The sequence below is a fragment of the Centruroides vittatus genome, unplaced genomic scaffold (assembly GCF_030686945.1).
Source record: "Centruroides vittatus isolate TY-2023 unplaced genomic scaffold, ASM3068694v2 contig_82, whole genome shotgun sequence".
Lineage (NCBI taxonomy): Eukaryota > Metazoa > Arthropoda > Arachnida > Scorpiones > Buthidae > Centruroides > Centruroides vittatus.
In genome coordinates, this window is record NW_027122533.1 from 937,959 (window position 1) to 959,931 (window position 21,973).

At 32.2% G+C, this 21,973-nt stretch overlaps 2 protein-coding genes across 2 annotated transcripts; both read right to left on the bottom strand.

Annotated features, from left to right (window-relative positions):
• Nucleotides 1-5,411: 5,411 nt before the first annotated feature.
• LOC136982332 (thrombospondin type-1 domain-containing protein 7B-like) lies at nt 5,412-10,406 on the bottom strand. The gene is made up of 4 exons (XM_067278807.1): nt 10,275-10,406; nt 10,029-10,206; nt 8,354-8,905; nt 5,412-5,664 (listed from the first exon to the last, which is right to left on the bottom strand). The coding sequence occupies exons 1-4, from the start codon at nt 10,396-10,398 to the stop codon at nt 5,412-5,414; spliced, it is 1,107 nt and encodes a 368-aa protein (XP_067134908.1). The 5' UTR covers nt 10,399-10,406.
• Nucleotides 10,407-19,826: 9,420 nt separating this feature from the next.
• Nucleotides 19,827-21,476, bottom strand: LOC136982292 (uncharacterized). The gene is made up of 3 exons (XM_067278770.1): nt 21,386-21,476; nt 21,125-21,258; nt 19,827-20,355 (listed from the first exon to the last, which is right to left on the bottom strand). Exons 1-3 carry the CDS (start codon nt 21,417-21,419, stop codon nt 19,903-19,905), a joined length of 621 nt encoding a protein of 206 aa, XP_067134871.1. The 5' UTR covers nt 21,420-21,476; the 3' UTR covers nt 19,827-19,902.
• Between the last annotated feature and the right edge of the window lie 497 nt (nt 21,477-21,973).

Consider the following 21,973-nt stretch of genomic DNA (forward strand, 5'->3'; position numbering starts at 1 on the left):
AAATCTGCTCACAAATGCATCTTTTAAAGACGATTAGGATCATATTTTGTTGTAGTTTTCTCAATTGCTTTCGTCTAAACCAAGGGTCGCCAAACTTTTTTGATCGTCGACCATCTACAAGTGTTCGAAACCTCATATTGACTCCTACCAAAAAGTTTGTTACAAGCAAAACAAAGCACTTACTATTTTAATACATTTCTTTTTCATTTATTGTATATTTGTTAATAATAATTTTTGTAACTGACAATCAGTGAGACAGATAAGCTTGATCCTTAGCTCCCCCTTATCCATAGCCTAAGCTTGATAATCGACCTCCTAATAATGTTATATCGACCACTTTGGCGACCCCTTGTCTAAACTGTAAAAAAATGCATTTAAACTCTTTTTATAATTATTTTTATTTAATTTCACAAAAGTATTGATAATTGATAATAATGCTACACTAATGTCGTGTAGGCATAACGGTTGGTGGAAACAAAACAATTTTGTCTTTCGCTTGAGCTGTTCGGTTTTTCCGGAGGGGGTTAGCATAGCAGGACGTATCACATCGGAAAACGAAGCTCGCTCAGGACGCTTGTGATCACTGGAAAAGTGTACTACGAATTTAAACATCGATTTCATTCTGAAATGGCCAGTCCAAGTTCTTCTATCTGCTCAGGATGCAAACTGCGATTCCACGAGGTTATGGACTTCTCGGACGCCCGGATAAAAGAGGAATTGTTACGCCACGGCATTTGGCGGGACAAAACCAATTGCGGTCGGTGTGGCAATCCTTTAATTGCGGGAGAAAGTGGAAGATTTCGTTGCGGCAAGCTAGTCCGGCGAGGAAGGCAACGTGCGGCAAGTTGCAATTGGTCTAAATCGATTTGGTGTGGGACATTTCTTGGAGGTACGCGTCTTCCGCTCCTTACCCTGTGGAGACTTCTTAATCACCTTGTAATCATGCCGCTTCCAAGACAAAATATTCTGCAACAAACACTCGGTGTTTCTTCGCATACAGTCGTGGATTGGGCCTCTTTCCTCAGAGAGGTTTATATCCACGATATGATGACAACGTCTGAGAAAATTGGAGGAGAAGACAGAATGGTGGAAATCGACGAAGCAAAATTTGGAAAGAGAAAATACAACAGAGGGAGAATAATTCCAGGGCAGTGGATTTTTGGAGGGATTGAGCGGGAGTCTAAACGTGCCTTCCTTGTCCCTGTGAAATCTAGGGATAGCGAAACGTTGCTCAATGTGTTGAAGGAGTGGGTGCTTCCAGGCACAACAATTATCAGTGACTATTGGAAAGCCTACGATTGCCTCCAAAATGAAGGCTTTCGCCACCTAACAGTCAACCACGCATATAACTTTGTTGATCCCCAGACAGGCGCCCATACAAACACAATTGAAAGATTGTGGCGCACAGTCCGGTCAAACGTTCCTGTCAGCGGTCGACTAGAAGAGCATATGTTAGGCTATTTAGCGGAACATCTTTTTAAAGCTAAATATAACAATTTAAGTGAGCGTTTCCACCATCTGCTGCTTGCCGCTGGTGGGGGATTCCGGGATTCTGGCTCCTTTTATCCACTGAGAGTGAGCGCTGTTTAATGTAAATTAGTCCGAGACATCCCTCTAGTGACGAAATTTTACAAAAATATTTTCGGTTTTCCGTCGGATGAGTAAATTTATTTTTTACAAATAGAAGACAAAGTCGCTCCAAAATTTAGACGATCACCATTTCTTTCTGATGTTCTAGAACGGAATTAGACAGCTGGACCTTCCTTTATAGGCTACGCAACTGCCTGCTGTTTAAAAAGTTCCTTTAAAAACACAGAAAAAACAATAAAATTAAAAAATCTTTAAAATTGGTATGGTAGATCTTACGACGTCTTTTTAAGTCATCCTATCTTTCCGGGATTCTGGTTCCTTTTACGTCGTAAGATCTACCATACCAATTTTAAAGATTTTTTAATTTTATTGGTTTTTCTGTGTTTTTAAAGGAACTTTTTAAACAGCAGGCAGTTGCGTAGCCTATAAAGGAAGGTCCAGCTGTCTAATTCCGTTCTAGAACATCAGAAAGAAATGGTGATCGTCTAAATTTTGGAGCGACTTTGTCTTCTATTTGTAAAAAATAAACTTACTCATCCGACGGAAAACCGAAATTAGATTACTGTATATTGAACTATGTAATATAATAAATGTTTTTCTTTCTTTAATGCTGTGTTTGTATTCTATTCTTAAATGTTTAAACTGTAACTGTTATACAGATTTTTAATTTCTTCCCTAAAGAAATAAGTAAAAATTTTTTAAAGAATCGAACAAAGGAAAATATTTTAAAATTTTTATGTATTAAAAACATTAATTATTAATGGTTCAGTCAGAATGATGAATTTATGTCATTTGAGTACTGATTCAAAAATTCCATTTCAATATATAGTTGACTCGTTAATTTTTTTTTATGTACGGGGCACAATAGCCGAATAGTTCCGCGTCCAACAAAACAGCAGAAACAAACTTTTCTTTATTCTAATGAATGCACTACTGTGTCTTTTGTTGTATATTTCTCATTAATTTAACATTATAACCGAATTACTTTAAAATTCAGATTAAATACTTATAGTTATAAATGTATTATCGAAATTTACAAACATGTATGTTTTATCTCTAATTTTAAAATGTAAAGTTATTTAACAATAATATAAAAGTTACAGTATGTAAAATGTGTGACCAATACTATTTACTGTTATATAACTTTAGATTTTAAAATTAGAGAGATTAGTTATATAAGACATACATGTTTGTAAATTTAGATATTAAATTTATAGTTTTATAGCATTTAATCTGAATTTTAAAGTAATTCGATTATTTATTATTTCATTTGTTCTGTATTTACGGAGTTAACATCGAAAAATAAATCGTCGATGTCAAATATTAACTGGGATTTGGATATAGAACGTTACGATGTTAGAAAAGCGTAACTAGGCAAAGTTGTCAAACTGTAGTCCGCGAGCTGTTCTAAGTGACAAGAGTTAATCACGTGTTAATAATATGACGTCAGTGCAAAGAGAACGGATTATTCCGCGAGAAGAAAAGCTGCCGGAAACGCGTCAGAGACCTAGTCACGTGACTGAGTGACGTTGAAACTGGGTCACGTGATACGCTTCGCGTGCATCCGCCGTCCAGTGTGCACCTCCACGACGACGGCAAGCTTAAGTAATGGCGTCTCGAACGGAGCACAATCGGTAAGTAGTCCTATGATTTTTTGTTTATAGCTCTTTATATACGGGTCGGACGGAAAAACGTTATGCGTTTTCCGAACGGCTATTAAATATACATTCTTTTTAATATAACATAATTAAAAAAATTCATATTCCCTTAATATGCACAATTACCAATCTCTAATCCAAAATCTTCGTTCGAATCTTCGACAAAATCTTCTAGCTAAATAAAGCAAGCGCGGTACAAAACAAAATTTGTAAACACGTGTATATCGGCAGTGTCGGTATCGTTCGCCATCTTGAATACTGAACGCATGCGCCGTAACGTCAGCGGATTGCTGCTTGTGGTTGTGTGGCGAAGACGCGTTCGCGACACCGCTTTTCGCTGCCGCGCCGCATGCGTGCATCCTCCTTTACATTTCCGTATAACTTTTTTTAGGAATAATCCATATAAAATATGCTATAAACAAAAAATTGTAGGAATACTTACTGAGTGCGCACCGTTCGAAGACGCCATAGCTTAAGCTCGTTTTCGTCGCGGAACGGCTCACCGGACGGAGGACGCGTACGAAGCGTGTCACGTGACATTTGTCGGCGCTGTTCGGTCACGTGATTACTCATCTCTGACGTGTTTCCTGATAACTTACTCCTTTTGCGACGAATTCGCTGAACTTTGGAGACATCATATGATAGATTATAATATACTACAGTATTTTTATTGTAACTAGAAACGACTTATTATTATTATTGACTATATGAAACATCAAAGGTAAAACCGCTCGGTAACGACAATACTTCTATCATAATATATATGATGATAAATATTGATCAGATGCAACATAAGATGCCTAATGTCTTGATGTAAATAAATATTATACAATCTTCTTTACGACCAGAGAGATTAGGCCATTTAAAAGTAGAGCAGAATTATTAGTTATTTATCGCATTATCATACGTTATTATATGTTGATTTTAATCCATATTTAGAATGGAATAAAGTTTTAATATTTCTATTAATGATGTCTCCAAAGTTCAGTGAATTCTTCGCAAAAAGAGTAAGTTATCAGGAAACACGTCAGAAATGAGTAATCACGTGACCGAACAGTGCCGACAAATGTCACGTGACACGCTTCGTACGCGTCCTCCGTCCGATGTGCCGTTCTGCGACGAAAACGAGCTTAAGCTATGGCGTCTTCGAACGGTACGCACTCAGTAAGTATTCCTACAATTTTTTGTTTATAGCATATTTTATATGGATTATTCCTAAAAAAAATTATACGAAAATGTTCGAGTCAAATTAGTCTAGAATCGATTAATTTTATGGAAAAAAACTTTTCAAACAGCTGTACTCCCTAAACTGCACACAAGTGTCAATAAAGCAAGTTGTTCATTATTGTTTTGTCGTATTATTACGTTATTACTTCGTAACCTTTTTCAAACAATGATGGATAGACTCCACATTATGTGGATAAAGCCCAAAGTTTTATTTTTCTTACTTCATCTATCTGTTTTTTGGATAATGTTAGTTTTGTTTGATAGCGACTCGAATAAGGTTCATTTTAGAAGTTTAAATGTTTCAACGCTCATACGCCTGTCATACGCTGGTTCTGTCTTCTTTAGAATAATCCAAAATATATTGATTTGTTTTAAATCGAAGTTGTGAATAAAGTTAGCAATAGCTGGTTAATACTAACTTTATCCGAATCCGATTCACTGGCTTTAGAATAACATGTGCAGTGTAAACCAGTATCAAAAGATTTTATTTATAAAATACAGTAATTTAAAATAAAAGTAATGGTTAATGTTACTCTACGTATACAAAATGGCGACTCGTCTCTGACTCCAGCATACAGAAGCGAGGAAACAGTGGGGACGCACGTTTTTCCAAACCTAACCTATTCTAATAATTTAGTTGCTAATAATTATGGTAATTTATTAAAATATGTTAGGTTTGGAAAAACGTGCGTCCCCACTGTTTCCTCGCTTCTGTATGCTGCAATCAGAGACGAGCTGCCATTTTGTATACTTAGGGTAACATTAACCAAAGTAATAAAAGGAATGATAACTATAATCTTGTAAATCGAAATTCTTGTCTGCTGATTCTCTATCAAATGCACTGTCACAAATTAATAAATATAAAATTTAAAGATGACAGCAAATATTTTGTTTATAAATAAGATATGTGAATTCACTAAAAAGTAAAAAATTATCTTACTTATCACAAGATGGAAGGTCGGAGGTAATAATTCTTTCATCGTACAGAAGAGCACATGGAGAACCATCTCCTTCTGGAAGCTTCAAAACCCGCCTGGATCTAGTTCTAATTTCTGGCGCAATTCGTACTTCGGAAGTAATGCAACCTTCTTCTTGAATACTCCATTCACTCCACGGACTTAAAACGCAATTTACTGGTACTATGCAATTCTGTACCGTCTCGATTGTTCTATAATTATGTTGGCAAAAGCTAAAAATATATAAAATTACACTTTTCATTCATATTGTCCTTATATATATAATATATTAACAGTTAACATTAATATTAATTAATAAATCGTAATTAAGTAAATAATCGCAACTTTTCTGTACTATAAATTTCATTTTTCTATAAATATTTATAAATATTAATCTAATATAAATGATATAATTCATATAAAAATCGTACTGTGCATATTAAGCAGAAAGTAGGACAGAAAATCTAAAAATAGAATTGAATTTCTATGTTTTCATTATTATAAAATGAATAAAATTATTTCTGTAGTTCAGTTAAACAGTCCAGTCATATATATGTTACAGTAAAAACCCGTTTTTTGTGAAAACGCGTTTTAACTAGTTGAAACTAGTTTTTACTGGATGTCATTGTTATTGGCAAGCGCCAAATCCAACAGAGGGCGCTCAAGATGGCTGCCGAAACAGGTAAGGAACCGACCATGTGTTTGTTCAATGCCCGAGCCGATTCATTTTCCATCGGTGACGACTACTGCGATTACCAAATGGAGAACAAATCGTTGAATTTATAAAGTAAATAATTAATAAAAAGTACATGGCCGGCGTTATTTACATTTAATAAATATATAAAAATATAAATACGACCAAACAAAGATAAAACTTTGCTTCTGTCTTTCAGAAGCAAGTTTTATCTTTGTATAGTCGTATTTATATTTTTATATATTTATTAAATACATTGAATTTATGTCAAATTCTAGACTGTATCGGCGACAGGAAACATTGTCTTGTAGAAAGTGAAGCCGTTTTGGATGCTGGACCCATCGTATTTTGTGGATTAAACTTCAACAACAATGAAAGTTCATGTTGTTGCTTTAGTGTTGCAATCTCAGATATTGTCGTTTTAATACATCTCAATTACGGGGAGAATGCACGTGCAAAGCGGAGCTGTCTGGTTTTCGTAAACATGTGATAGCCGAGCATAATACTAAAATGAAAACAAAAAACGTAAATTAATTTATATTTTCAATTAAGAATATTTTTAAAAATTTGACTGGAAAGTTATCTCGACATATGTATATAAAGATAGAATATTTATCTATTTTCTTTCCGATCTGCGTACAAAAACAATTTTTCGACAGGCATGTCCATTTACAAAAAAAAATTAGACATTTTTTTTCTTTTTATGTGGACGGCTTCAGATTTTCAAAAGAATAATTTTCAAACTTGAATAGGAATATTACCGCCACGGCATGACTACATAAGAATTATTATTTAAAAATAAAATAAAAGACTATCGTGTGTAGAATTAAAACACTTTACACCTGTTACACGTTAACAGGTGAGAAGTGTTTAAATATTTTAAGCAGTATACACCATGTTCTAATATAAAAACATAACTATTATGATAAATAAAACTATGTTCAGTGTTGTTGTTAGAGTTTAAACCACAAAATACGATGTGTCCAGCATCCAAAACGGTTTCACCTTCTACAAGACAACGTTTCCTGTCGGCTCCTTACCTGTTTCGGCAGCCATTTTGAGCGCCCTCTGTCGGATTTGGCGCTTGCCAATAACCCGTTTTGTCTAGTTAAAACTATAATTTACTGCTGTATATGTTTTGATTTTAGATAAAACTAGTTTTAACTTTTAACATTAGTTAAAACTAATTTTAGCTACATAAATATGTTTGGGGGAAATAAATAAAGTGATGATTGGGATTAAAACATTTCTATTATTTAATACGATATTCATTGAAAATATTGGTCACACATCTGTGTTATTAACATTAATTAACCCTTTGTCCCTGAAGGCACCGATCGATCGGTGCTCTGGCTTTTTAAGCAAAACTTCGAGGGTACCGATTCATCGTTACTTTGGTAAATATCGATTTTTGTAAAATTTATTAACAACATATAATCTCGTTCGATATGAAGTGAATAAAGTATAATAATTCATTACATTAGTTGATAGCAGTATAAAATTTTGATTTCAAACAAATGTTTGATATAATGTGCGATAATTTCACAACGAATAAACATACATGCATAAGTGTTATATCGAATTGTACAAAACAATATTCTACGTCTTTCTGGCTCAGTGTCGACAAACAACTACGTAACTAGATAATGTTAATTTTTACAAAATGTCACAAATTATCAAGTTTATGTGTCAGTTCTGATAAATATTATTTTTTCTCTTATAAATTTTTAAATAAAATACATTTATTAATATTTTTAGTTTTAAATACGATATTTTTCAATGCAAGTTATTTTTTTTCATATAGATATAATGATAATTTGATTTTTGAACTTTTAAAATAATATCGCCTGACTGACCTATATTGCCTTAGGAGGGATCGCAAATTAAACGTAAACAAGATGTCGGGGAAAAGGGTTAAAGCGATACGAAATTCATCATACACTATAGGAACGTGTTAGCTGAATGACCTTGGTCGAAACAGTTTTTACTAAGCCATTTTGTTAAAACCCGTTTTGTCTAGTTAAAACTAGTTTTAACTCAAATTCATTTTTGACTAGAAGTAAATTCTAGTTTTAACAATGACATCCAGTAAAAACTAGTTTCAACTAGTTAAAACGCGTTTCCACTAAAAACGGGTTTTTACTGTAACATATATATATTATAATAATATAATATACTTCATACTATATTACACGATTAATTGATCTCCATGTAATAACGAAAAATACCTGAGATCGACGATATCACCTAAATCGGTCAGACAGGTGATATTTCTCACACGCTGACCAATCTCGGGATGATGCTGATAATTTGTTTTTATACTGTCCGGTTTCAAATGTGAAGAACTAATGCACGGACTCCATTTCCCAATTTTTAATAAATAACGTGGTTTCTGTAATGGACGATGAAGACAAGTAGTCATATTTGAACACGGCTTCATAATACTTAGAGGAGGACAAGTCAGACCTTCCTTATTGGGTGCAACTAAAACAATTCTGGATTTTGTGCGATTTACAGCTTCGCATCCATTACAGGATGTCCACCGTTGAAAATCTGTTACGATGCAATCCTGAGGACAATCTTTGCTGCACGGCAAAGTGTCATCCGGCTTTTCATCGAAACGAGCACACGCAGCTTCTTCCACTTTTTCAATGATACCCTTGGGAGATGTATAGATGCAGGTAACAGTCCTAACCGCACGACCAGTTGTTTCCTTGCAAACGTTCGATGTTTCGCTAACTTCCACAGATAAACAAGGCCCCCATTCTCCCACTCTCCATCTGAAAACAAGAAGTAATGGAGTAAGTTACAACTAGTATGCAACGAATATTCGGTTACTATTCCATATTCGGCCTTTTTTCTCTATTCGGCCGAATACCGAATACCTAAAAACAGGAGTAAGAAATAACAAAAAAAAAAAAAACCAGTAAATTAATCATTTTGGTATTTAGATTTAATGTTATCGGGTTAGTGTAGTTTGTTTATATTTATTTATAACTTATAACCTGCACAAAATAAAAAACAAAATAATATTAGTCACATGTATTCACAATTTAAAGTTACAAAGATCAGCTCACGTACGCACCTATTCGTTCGAGAATCGTCGCACATCCGAGGGTCCGACCCAGCCTATCCTTCTTTTTAAGCGCTCGTCTTTGCTCTTCCCTTTCTCTTTCCTCTATCGCTCTAGTCCACGTATGCCTATGCATACATCATAATGTGCGCGCACGATACTTTCGATTCGTCACTTTTCCGTTGTAGATTTCCCATTTTACAATTACGTCACTCATAGCCTGGTGATAACGAAGAAAAGAGATAGATAGGACGTGGGCATAAGTCAAAGTTATGATTTGACAGATTCGAGCCAGCTTGATAGCCCGAACGGCCCCAGGCTTTCGCCCGTGCACGCTAAGTGACTTTCATTACAAGCAGTTAGCTTTCCGAAGTCTACGAGAACAATTATTTGGCATTGACGGCCGCAAATTTCGTGCTAATAAGTTGCCTCGACTTGTGCGATTATGTTATCAACTCAATTTCATATTTATTTTCACATTTTCACTTCGCGGTCCTTCTCCGTTCTTTTTCCGTTATTTACACGTGTAGGTCATTTCATTGTTATCCACATTTGATATCATCACTTATCACATACTGCCATGACACTGCTGTCTATCCGCTACGACTGTCAAGAATTAACGCGATTGGCGAAGAGTAGTGACGGCGGGCCAATAGAAAGCAGAGTCTATTGTGCCATAATGCGGTTTGCGCGCCAATTTTCGTACGTGCGTTAATCAAGCCGAATAGTTTGGCCGAATACCGAATATTCGTGGCAACATTAGTTACAATACAAATGTTAATAAGAATTTTTACTTATATTGTACATTTTTAAGAATTTTTAAAAATTACCTTAATTGATTTCGATGTTCTTCACATACTCGAAAGCAAGTGGTTACAGTTGGCGTCTTTGCGTTAATATCGCAATTTGTTTCCAATGTCCGGAAACCTTCAGAATTGGAACAAAATACGTGTCTTTCTTTTTCGCCTTTTCCACATTTATCGTAGCTATAACATACTTCCCAGCGTCCTAAATCAATAGTAATTACAATTAATTTTAATTCATTTACATTATTTAGTGAAAAAATTAATCATTACCTGTCGTACATGTAAAAGTCGTATTTTTTCGAACAGGCAATTTAATAGATTGAACAGGATGAATTAATAAAATACAGCATCCAATAACAGCAATTGTACGTAAATGCGTCATCCTGCTCCCCATTGAATTAACGTCCCTAGATATTAAAAAGGAAAAACTGAGAAAATGTTTAAAAAGAAAATATTACAACTTACGTGCTAGTATAGTGATTGTACGAAAGGATTCAATAAAACGTGAATAAACGACCGGAAACATTATCAAATGTAAATTGCTTAAGTTTATATGATCGCTCGCGGGATAGAATACTCTTTAGTCTAATTGAAAGATCATAACATTCGAGTGGAAGTCTCGAAGGCATTGACAAAAATGTTCATGCATTCAGTAACTGTAATCTAATTATTAGCGATGTAAACAATCAAAATATCTTTACTGCACGTTCTACAATGCTGGCGTAAATAGCATTTATGCTGTACAATGCAGAAAAATCAATTTTCCATAAGCCTGCTTTATAAACTTGTAGATCATATATCAAAGAAAGAATACTACAGTACTTTATGGCATATATGACGCTCAAAAAATCGCCGTACGTCTTATATGTGAAGTTGTGATTTTTCCATAAGCTAACGAATTCTCGGAATGGCCTCATTAGGTATATGTAACCTCTACCCAACTCTTGAAAAAATTCAAATTGTTTAATTACTCATATTATTTTTATAGCTAAGCAGTGCATGTGATTACGGTGACTAATTTCATGGTAAATTTTAATTGTAAATGAATTCTTTTAAACTACCTTTATTCCCCGATAAAATGTGAATTCTAATTTTATTTATTTTTAAAGCAGAATGCAATAAAAATTAAGTCATCCCGCGCCTTTGGTACTTGCTAAATACTTTTTCCTGAATGTTCTTTATTCTGTGCTGAAACGGGAGTGTGTCTTTATATGCCGTAAAATTCCGGTTTTTCACATCCGTTTTAGTTTTTAGATAATTCTTTCGCATACTGAGAGGTTGATATTAATGAAAAATGATTCGCGAAAAAATAACCTATTAAAAATTGCAACGTTTATATATTATACATACGGTATGTATGTTTCCAAATTGTAGTTATGTATTACTTAAAGAAGGGTGCAAGTAAAGCAAATTTTGCACCCGAAATGCTTAGTAATATAATAAAGTCTAACAGTTGTAAACCTTAATAATCTTTTGTCTCAGATTAAATGCTGTTATAGGTAAAAACGACGGTTATCTTCTGTATTAACTCTTAAAGTTTTAATTTTGGGAAGTCTTTTTTAAAAGATTGATTTTTAAGAAATATATATAAAAAACCGCACCATAATTAAATATATGTGGTGTTTATAAATGGGTGGGCTGGGCGTTAAGAAGCGTATGCAAAACACAGTTTAAGAAATAATAAAAAGAGCTTCTTATGACATATAATGACGTACATTTTAATACGATACAGAAAACATTGCAAAATGAAGAACACTATACAAATCATCTTGATACTAATTATTAAACGGATATTCAAGTTATTGAAAAAAAAAAAACAAAAGGTTATTGTCCTGATGCGGACACGTCTTTCGGGCTACGTCCTTGAAGTTCCTTCAGAATCCGGCGAACATGATCGTTTATATTTTATTTGGCTGCACTATAAGGCATACTAGTGCAATCCAATAAAATATAAGTATAAAATGATGTAATATAGTTAAGTTTTTACATATAATTCATCCGAAAAGAAGAGAAAAACAAAAATATAGTAGGAGTCTACATTAAAAAATGAAGAGATCTAAACATAACGTAAACTCCTTTAATTTTTTATTAGAAAAGAATCCTAAAATACATCTGAATTCATTTAAAAACCAAAAAACACTTCTGAAATCAACTGTTATCAAATCATTTAACTCAATAGAAAAATAGGCCACCGATAGCCAAGTGGTTCTGTTCCCCGAACACTGGGAGTTCGGTCGTGAGTTCGCGCCTGGCCCAGGATGGGCTGGCCACGTTGAGTTTTCCGGGTTTTCTCCACGTCTGTAACGCTTGAATAGGAGCCAGTTACCTTTAAAAAGACCTCTCGGAAGGCATCCCCCTAGACAGATCGCCCAAGTGTTGCGTTGCCGTAACTTAACACAGCAAACAATAGAAAAACGTCATTTCTATTATATAAAACACAGGATAAAACGACAATATGAATGCATTATATTCACTATTTCTTATTTACAGCTTAAAATAAAAGAACATTTTTTTTTAATATGAAAAAATATGTTTCGGAATAAATTATAAAATGATATAAACAACGACAGAACATTATTTTAAAATGTAAGCTCTTTGCTGTATAAGTTATATAAAAAAGTTATCACTTATGGTATTTTTGAATAACTTTTTAGACATTTTAGAGCCAAAAAGTATGTTCTGCAACGAAAAATCTAAAATTTGAAAACAGTATGAAATGAAATCCATTTATACTTAAATGGATTTTATTCCATAATGTTTTTTGAGCAAATTACAATACATTGTAAACAAGACACGAGTATAATTAATGTTTACACTGTAAATAATACCAATAAAATATGAAATGTATATTATAAGTATATAAAACCAACATTGGAAAAATATTTGCTCGCTTTATAAAAATGCTGTTATATTTATCTTAATTTATAATTCACGCATTTATGTAATTGCTTTAAGTAATATAGAACAACAATTTTCTTTAGAAATCTAGAACACAGTATACGAAAGCGAGTTTAGAAACAAATATAATTACAAAACAGATCACAAATAAGGAATATATTTGATATAATAGGACTGAAGAGGGGGCATTAAGCCAGAAATGCAAATCCTTTTGTGTCAATAAACCTACTTTTTCTACTCAAAGTGTTCTTGTATGATTTGTTTTCAACAGCAACCTTATGCTAATTCCGAAGAAATACATCTAATTGGGAGAAGAGCAAGCAACAAAGTTCTGGGAATTTAAAGTTTAATAGAAGATTATTAATAGAAGAGTTATTAATAATAAGTTAACAGTTCGAAATATACTAAACAGCTTTGCAATTCTTGGTTCTAGCGTATTATTTATATTGTATATTACGCAAGATTTTAATTTGCATAAGCAAATACTTCTTTTGTCTTTGTGATATTTTTGTTACGTTCGGGTCCTTATAAATATTAGTTCTTTCTAACTCAGTTAAACTCACAAGTCATTTTAGAACTTGTTATATTAGCTGTTATATTATAATATAACAGCTAATATTAAAAGAATAGATTGATGTTGTTACTTGGAATTTAGATACATCCTTGATTAGACATTTGTCTACAGTTAATTGGATGAAGAGTTTAACTTTACGAATATTCTTTATAATTATATTGCAGTTCTGGGTTGAAAACGATGTTTTAAAACAATTTAATTTTATTGATTTTACAACTTTCAATATTGCTTACTGAATTAAGAAAAAGATCTTATATTCACTTTTAAAAAAATTTTAAATATAGAAAAAGAAATTTCTATTTCTATATTTGACTTTCTCAAATAATCTTAGGAATCCAAAATATATATTTTTTAATCTAAAATTGAAATTTGCATCAACAGAATAGCTAACAACGTTACGATGTAGATAAAATACGAGTTTATTCAACAGAAAGCAGAATATATTATGTAAAAGTTTATGTAACTGAAAATTTTAACGATTAGTTTTAGATAATACTTTTCTATAATTGCGTATCATTTATACAAGGTCTATAAACATAAGATCAGGGCAAAAATGTTCCTATGGGCTATCTACGTGCTGTAAACTGCACGTTTCTTCGAATCGAGCTACAGAATTCCTTTTATAATTTCAAATAGAGTATCTATTCATTTAGAAATTACTCTTCACACATAATTAAAGGCTTTAACTAAATAGGTTTCAAAATAAAAAGCTATGTCAATGGTTCGTATAATAAAGTACAAAGATAAATTTAGTTTTCTATATTCACACGCACTTTTACATTACACAAAATGCAAACAGGAACATCTTTATAAATTAAAATTAGACGAAGAGAAAAGAAAATATTTATAGTTTGTGAAAATGGTTATGTAAAGTAAACCTTCAAAAGTGTTTGCAAGAGATAATTTCCTTCATTCGGGAACTATCTTGTACATATAAACTAAATTTATTTATTTTTATAGTATTAAATAAATATATTTATAAAAAATTTATTAAATTAAACAGTAGATCAAAAATAGAAGTATCCACTTCAACTTTATTTATTGTTTATTTTATAATAAAATGATTATTAAGCAACAATTACCCATTAGAATATGCAATTTAACTGTTACATTACTCTGAATTATTATGAAATATTAATTTAAATGACTGAAAGTCTTAATTTCAATTACTATATTTTATTTTAAATTTTAAAGTGTGTTTGCAGTCCACAAACAACATACTATAACATTTACTCCGTTTAATAAATCTTTATTCTAGTGTTACTGTTATTTTGTTTAATAAGTCACATAATGTTGTTATACAACCTGTCAGAAAACTAAAACTTTACTAGAAACAGTACTGATCTGAGAACCATGTTTTAAGTAATTTAAACAGGGTTAATTAAAACCACTTTAATGATGCACACTGCAAACTTTTTAGAATATGTGTTAAAAATTAAAGCAGTTTATATACTGGATTTTTGTTTTCATCTAGCAATATAAAATATTTAAAAGAAATCTCTTTTAGTAACCTGATACTGTAATTTCCAATTTCACTAAAACTGTTACCTTATAAAATGCAACATGTTCACCCTGAATGACAGTACATGCAGTAAATAGCATTATTTGAATCAAAATATGAATTTATAAAAGCAATAATAATTATAAAATGTGCTAAATTTTAGTTGAAGTTTTCTTATTGAATGTATTCAAGAAATGTTGTATGGCTGTTGTTCCCGATAGAAGAAATCAACTAGAAGAGGAAAATAATTTTCTGTAGTCTTCTAAGCAAGCAATCATTTATTATATGTAACATCACAAATCTCAGACAGCAGAGATCTTCACAATAATTAATAAATATTAATAATAATTTAATTAATATAAATAATATTTTTTGAAAAATAAATGATTAGTGAATATTTATTATGATGATATCATGAGGTTCTTGGGGTAAATATATATTTTTTTAAATCTGAAAAAGCAATGTTTAATATCCTAAAAACATTTGTTAAACCAAAGCTGCACTTGTTCTATACTGACACAATGAAGTGACTTCTTCAAACATTTGGCAGGTTATTCATCTTTTTATTCAGTTAAACCAAAACTGCACTTATTTGTAGGTAATTATCTTTCTCTTGGTGCTTTTCTTCTTAACTGCAGACGGGGTGGAGGATTTGGAACATCAAAAAGAGTCGGGATTGCATTGCATTTCAATAATTTTCTTCCATCTTTTAAGTTGAAATTATGACTCCTCAAAACGTATGTAAAGAATTTAGTTATATTGCATTAACCTCGCACAGCTTCGAATTCTCAGTTGTTTTTTATAACAAGAAATCGAGATCGAAAGAAACAACCGGCTTTGCTCTAGAAACACCGTACACATAACGTGAAAAGGATCCAAAATGGCGAATGCAACGATGTATCACGGTATCGTGTCCTTACGTTTATAAACCCTCATTTATCTGGAATGAAATTAGTTGGCTTTGATGGAGCAAGTGAATCCTGCGCCTCACCAACAGTTCTAAATTCATTAATTACAAAAAGTAAATAACTTTGTTGTATTTTTCAGTCTTTATATACATATGCTATATTTCAATTTCAATTTTTTATGACGTAATAAAGTAAACATAACTCTATTGTTATAATCATAAAGATACTATTAAAACATTCAATTACATAGCTACGTTCAAAAAGAATTCAACTTACATATTTATCTGTCCTAAATCTAGCGAATTCCACACTTTCCCACCCTTAACAACGAAAAACATTTTAAAAGTACAAAAAATTTTACTACACCCTCTATGAATTTTAATTAAAGTAAATTAAATTGTTATTGTTGCTTTTTAAATTTTTTCTCTATTATATGATTAACATTAAATTAATTTCAGAAAATGCTACGGTTAAAAAAGTATTAAAAATAAATATATTGAATACATTTAGAAGGAAAAATTTTAGTTCGCGTAGAGGCCCACCAGTGGCCAAGCGGTTCCATTCCTTGAACACTGGGTGGGTTCGCGCCTCGCCCGGACGGACTAGCCACGTGGAGTTTTCCGGGTATTCTTCATGTCTGTAATGCCCGAATAAGGTCCAGTTACCATTAAAAAGACCTCCCGGGAGGCATCTTCTCTAGGCTGATTGCCCAAGTGTTGCGTTGCCATAACTTAAACAACAAACAAACAGGTCGAGTCGAGTTCTCTGGTATTTCTGAAAAACAGATCCTTGTTTTATTACCAGAAAAATACATTTCTTACATTTCAAAGTCGAGTTATTTAAACTTCAGTGAGGGTGAACAAAATCGTGCCAACACACACACTAACATTTAGGCCCTACATATGCAGAAAAATCCCCAAATTTTTTGCTCGTTTCTCGACGTTTCAAAGTGTCCTTAGTTAAAAAATGTAAAAATCACGGGTGGTTATTTTTTGATCAAACACCATACTTTCTTTCTATTATATATCATAGAGGGAAAGTATATTGCATCAGTAGTTGAACTATATGTTCACTGGGCTGTAATTTGAAAAACTTGTAGACCTATATCTTTCCACTGTCGGCCGTCAGTCTGTCATTCCTTAATCTCGGGAAAGGTGTTAGACAGATGAAAGTCGAGATCATATACAGAAAACTTTGGGGTAGCAAGTCCGATTAATTGTATAAAATATTCCGGTCTGAACCGAAGTTCAATTCAAAAATTTTCTCCAGAATGGAGCTACATAGATAGCTGGCATATCATCAGGAAAAATATGATGTGCTGTACAGAGGCAAGTCACTACTGTCTTGAGATTGAGAACATATATATTTTAAATCGGCGATTCTCAACCTTCTTAGCTCCGCGATCCTCTCCCAAATAGTAAGTATAAATAAAATTAATATTTCGCGAACCCTCACCCAAAAAATAACAACAGTAAGCTTTACTGTCAGTCGTAGAGAAACCGTGTTGTGCTAGATTGCTTATTCTTATTGTTAAACACAAGATCGTGTTGTTAACTCAATCACTTGGCTTTTGACTCCACCTTTATTTAGTTGATACGGTAACAAATTTTACACGTTTCGGACTTTTGCCCCTCATCAGTCAACTAAAAACAAAAATAGGATATACAACATTAAAATTACTTTTACAAATAAATTGCGTAAATAATTTAAAATACAGATATATATTTTACACGTACCAGATTTTAGCCCACCGATATATGGCACTTGTACACGCTTAAGTCTGTACATCACAAACTTGAAGAATAAGGTGGTTATAGTACCATTATAAAATTTTTTTATATCTGTTTAAAACGGTAAAACGATGTATAAAACGATGTATCAAAATACACAAAGTAGAACAAAAACATACAGTTGGTTGTATTCTCTTCTCTTATCGGAGACAATGAATGTGTATTTTCTAGGCTCGTTCAATTCACTATAAAGTTCTTTCGGGTAAATTTTTTCTCAACTGTTTGGTATAATTAGACATTGCGGAATGTTGAAAAATGAAAAATGAACTGAAAAATGATTTCTCGAAGAGATGGGTACTGAATCCGTTCAGTGAAAATGTTGTTGCCGCGGCTAAGTTACCAGTTGAGATTCACGACCAGCTCATCGAAATGATACAACTGCAATTTACATCTGAAGATTTAACTACGTTTTGGCAAATTGTTTGCATTTGTTGGCAAATTGTTTTCGAGTAATAAAAGACGATTCCTATATTTATTTTTAGCGTTGCGCTAAAAAGTAAATACAGGAATTGTCTTTTATCACTCGAAAACAATTTGCTTTTGTGTATTTCTAACGTAGATCCACGTATGGAGAAAATTTTAAATGAAAAACAAATGCAACCATCATATTATTTTTTTTGCATGTGAACTTATTGCAAGTAAAATGTTTACAAGTGTATAATAAATGATTTTTTCTCATAAAATGATTTCATTATTGTTTCTCGAACCCCCTTTAATATCACCGCGACCCCCAGGTTGAGAAACGCTGACGTAGACTGTCGGCGTTTTCCGGAGTGCAGCTTACCCTCTCACGGAAGTCAGTCTTCTTTTTCTGATGCAAGTCAATGATAAATATTATTTAAAAAAATTAAATATCGGTCAATATATGTAATAAATCGAAGATAAGTATAAAAATCAACCAATCCTATCAAAGGATGTTTAAAGAATTTACGCTTTATCAACTTGTTTTAATTATTTGAGTGTAGTGGCTATATTGGAAAAAATTTTAGCTGTATTTATAACATAGCGACGGTCTCACTCATTACTCCTGTAGCCCTTCATTTTAATTTTTGTCGCTCCGCAACACCCCTTTGGAAGGGATGGAAGGGATATCGGTACCTTTCAACTAATAGTTACTGGTGTTTTCCCGAGAAAATTTACTGCTGGATATTTTGAGTAAGGACACTTTCTAGTCTAGATAAAGTTATTCAGCTTGAAAATTCTTAAAAGAAGATTAAAATAATGAAGAAATATGCATGGTTTTAACGTTTGTTCACGTTGTAACTGGAAGACAATGACTTTTAAAGGGGGGAAATTTCGTCTACGCTTGTCAAAAATAAAACCGATTCGTTACTCTAACATGTCTGGTTATAGAAAACACCAATAAGAATGTAAGAGGCATTTCAAGAAGAACTGTAAAAACGAATTAACGGCAAGAAAGTATCTCGTAGACTTACTATACGGAGGAGGAAGTTGGAGGGTATATTTATTGTTTAGAAGAGGAAAGACAGACTTCATTTCTCAGAGTAGAATAAGCCTACAGAGAGAACGGCAAATCAACGTTAAATCGCTACTAATTTAATTTAATCGATTAATACATGTTTCACCACTCAATTTTAACAGTTCCTCACTGAATAAGTGAAAATGTCACTACTTGATTTCAAATACCCACAGTTTAAAGGCTTATAAAATAATTGCTCGTTTTTATTTATAATTTCGTTTTTGAGTAAATTGCTTCCGGAGTTCTCTGTCTCTTATTTCTCTCCTCTATCCGTTATCTCCAGTCCCATAAAAGGTGCAGCTGGCGGGTGATAAAACGTGTGAAGGTACAACGGTTTACTGTGTTCCCAGAATAATTCAGGTAATGTCAGAATCCTCGACTCGAGGGAGTACTGTCGTCTGCTAACGCTACAATTTGTTTCCGAGGCCCGGAAAGTGGGAACACGCACGTGGCTCATTGAATGAGCCCTGCATAGATTTGCACGAACTCATGCAAGAACGTAAAAACGCAATTAAGCTAAAGCAACATTTTATTTGTGCACGTGATATATTGTCACATCGCATCTGGATAATTCAGTGTTAAACGCGACATTATTTAGCCGATTAAGATAATTCTCAAGGAGTTATATGAATGTTTGCTTAAAAAAGGATGAAATCAGCCAGAAATCTACATTTGTATGAAATAGAATTAAATTTATATATTTTGTTACATTTTCGTAAATTTACATCAAAAATAATTTATGATGAATTAACTAGGTAATGGACACCTTGCTTCCATATCTCCACTAAGAATTCTCAATAATGTTAGAAAATTCCTTGTGGAACTGGAGAATAAACCCTCTTTTAGATTATTTCCAATAGATGAAATATTTAATGCTAGAATGTCATTGAACAAATCGCAATTGGTAACTCCAGCACGGATATCTCTGTAAATAACAATAATACATTCATATACTTTTGTTACATAATCGTTAAGATAATCTTTTGACACAGCGTATACTCTACGTGAAATTAGTTTTGATAAACATTGTTGAAATTTGACTACATTAGGAGTATCGTTTCTGTAACAAACTTTCTTTAACAGGCACGAGACATTTGTAAGAATTGACACCACGTTGCTTTCGCTGTTTATTTCATTTTCACAGCCGAGTGAGGGAAACGTACTCGAATTGAAACATTCCGGTAACCCAGTCGTTATATTCTGAAAATAACAAGAAAAATTGAAATTTGAAAAGGGAATCTCTGACTACTTTTCAAGATTTCTGCGTATAAATTCCAGTTAATGGAGAGAATTGTGAACATTAAACATATCATACAATAAAAATTTACCAAACGATAGAGGCGATTATTATTGTAAGAACATTAATTAAAACTTAGACTTAATTCATTAATAATAATGATTTATCAACTGTTTATTAATCAGCTTTTAGAAAGATAGTATTTGACTTACTTCAAAACACGTAAAATATAATTAAAAACGAATTGTGTTATAATAATTATCGTAAATTTTTTTTACTAGGAATGCATTTTCTAAATTAATGCGAAATAATGATTATTCCAATTGGTTTTGTCATGATTATGCACGAGAAAAGTTACTTCCTTTAATGAAACGTCTTGATAACAAAAAAAAAAAAAAAAAATTACATTCAAAAATTTCCCCAAAAAACATTTATTAGAATATTACAGTAAAAAAATTAATAATGAATATTCTGAAATTAAACAACAATTATGAATCCATAAATTGCCTTTCTTACTAACACACTTTAATTACGTTAATGTAATAAATACGATTGGTCGTCCAACCACATAAAATGACACGTGTTATAAATATTTACATGATATTTAGTACATAAATGTTCTAGCACTTAAAATATCATAAACAAACAAATTTCTATAGTAACTTAACAGTATCGCATACTGAAACACAATATGATATTAATTATTCATGTTAATTAAGAATTTTTACTTACAACAATTATTTCATACAACTCTTCAGGCAACATAGGGAGTAAATTATCAGTGGGAAGTAAAGGGGTCATAATTGTCACAATATATTCAATCATATTATTCATCAAACAATTTCCGGGTTGTTTTGGAATTAAAGCTTAAAAATAAATTACAGTTAAAGAACAAATATTAATGTTGTGAGAAAAATTTTACAATAGATTCATTGTCAGAAAAATATTCAGAAAGAACAAATTTTACTCATCTATGAAAAATTAAATAAATACCTAAAACGAAAAACGGCAGCAAGAACTTCATCATGATTCTATTTGCAACTAAAATGCAGAAGAGAATGCGTAATTTTCAACTTTAATTAGCACTGACGGATTTCTTCTATGACACTAATTTAGAGGCTATATTTTAACCATGTACAAGTAGAGATTTGACATCATACAGATGTGAAGCACAGTATTTGCATCTGTTCCAGTTGTAAATTCTACACATAATTTTTTTTCTTTTCGAAATATTTTTAAAGTTAGAAAATAGAATTATGAATTCCTTATTTAAATTTCTACGAGATTTGAAATATTTAAAAATTTTTCTCTAGTAAGCAGTCTTTTTAAAATTTCCGAAGGAAATTACATACAAACGAGCAATTATTTATTGTGACGTGGTGTTCACTTTCATATAACACAAAAATTAAATTTAAAAACGATACGAATAACTAAAATTTTGCTGAGATAAAAGCCGATTTGGCAGATTTGAACAGGAAAAAGGTTTAAATAGCAAAAAACAATGGCTGATTGCAACTGCTATTGTTATTTGCAATGACAGATTTAACGGATAATTAGCATATTTAACTGTTAATAAGCAGA

Excerpts from the sequence above, each read along its gene's own strand:
- LOC136982332 (XM_067278807.1), bottom strand. The coding sequence starts at position 10,398 with ATGGGGAGCAGGATGACGCATTTACGTACAATTGCTGTTATTGGATGC. Across the intron at positions 8,906-10,028 it reads GAACATCGAAATCAATTAAG|ATGGAGAGTGGGAGAATGGG; the intron begins GTAATTTTTAAA and ends TCTTGTTTTCAG. Across the intron at positions 5,665-8,353 it reads GGTGATATCGTCGATCTCAG|CTTTTGCCAACATAATTATA; the intron begins GTATTTTTCGTT and ends ATATATTTTTAG.
- LOC136982292 (XM_067278770.1), bottom strand. The coding sequence starts at position 21,419 with ATGATGAAGTTCTTGCTGCCGTTTTTCGTTTTAG. Across the intron at positions 21,259-21,385 it reads GCTGCCGTTTTTCGTTTTAG|CTTTAATTCCAAAACAACCC; the intron begins GTATTTATTTAA and ends TTTATTTTTAAG. Across the intron at positions 20,356-21,124 it reads AGTTGTATGAAATAATTGTT|AATATAACGACTGGGTTACC; the intron begins GTAAGTAAAAAT and ends TGTTATTTTCAG.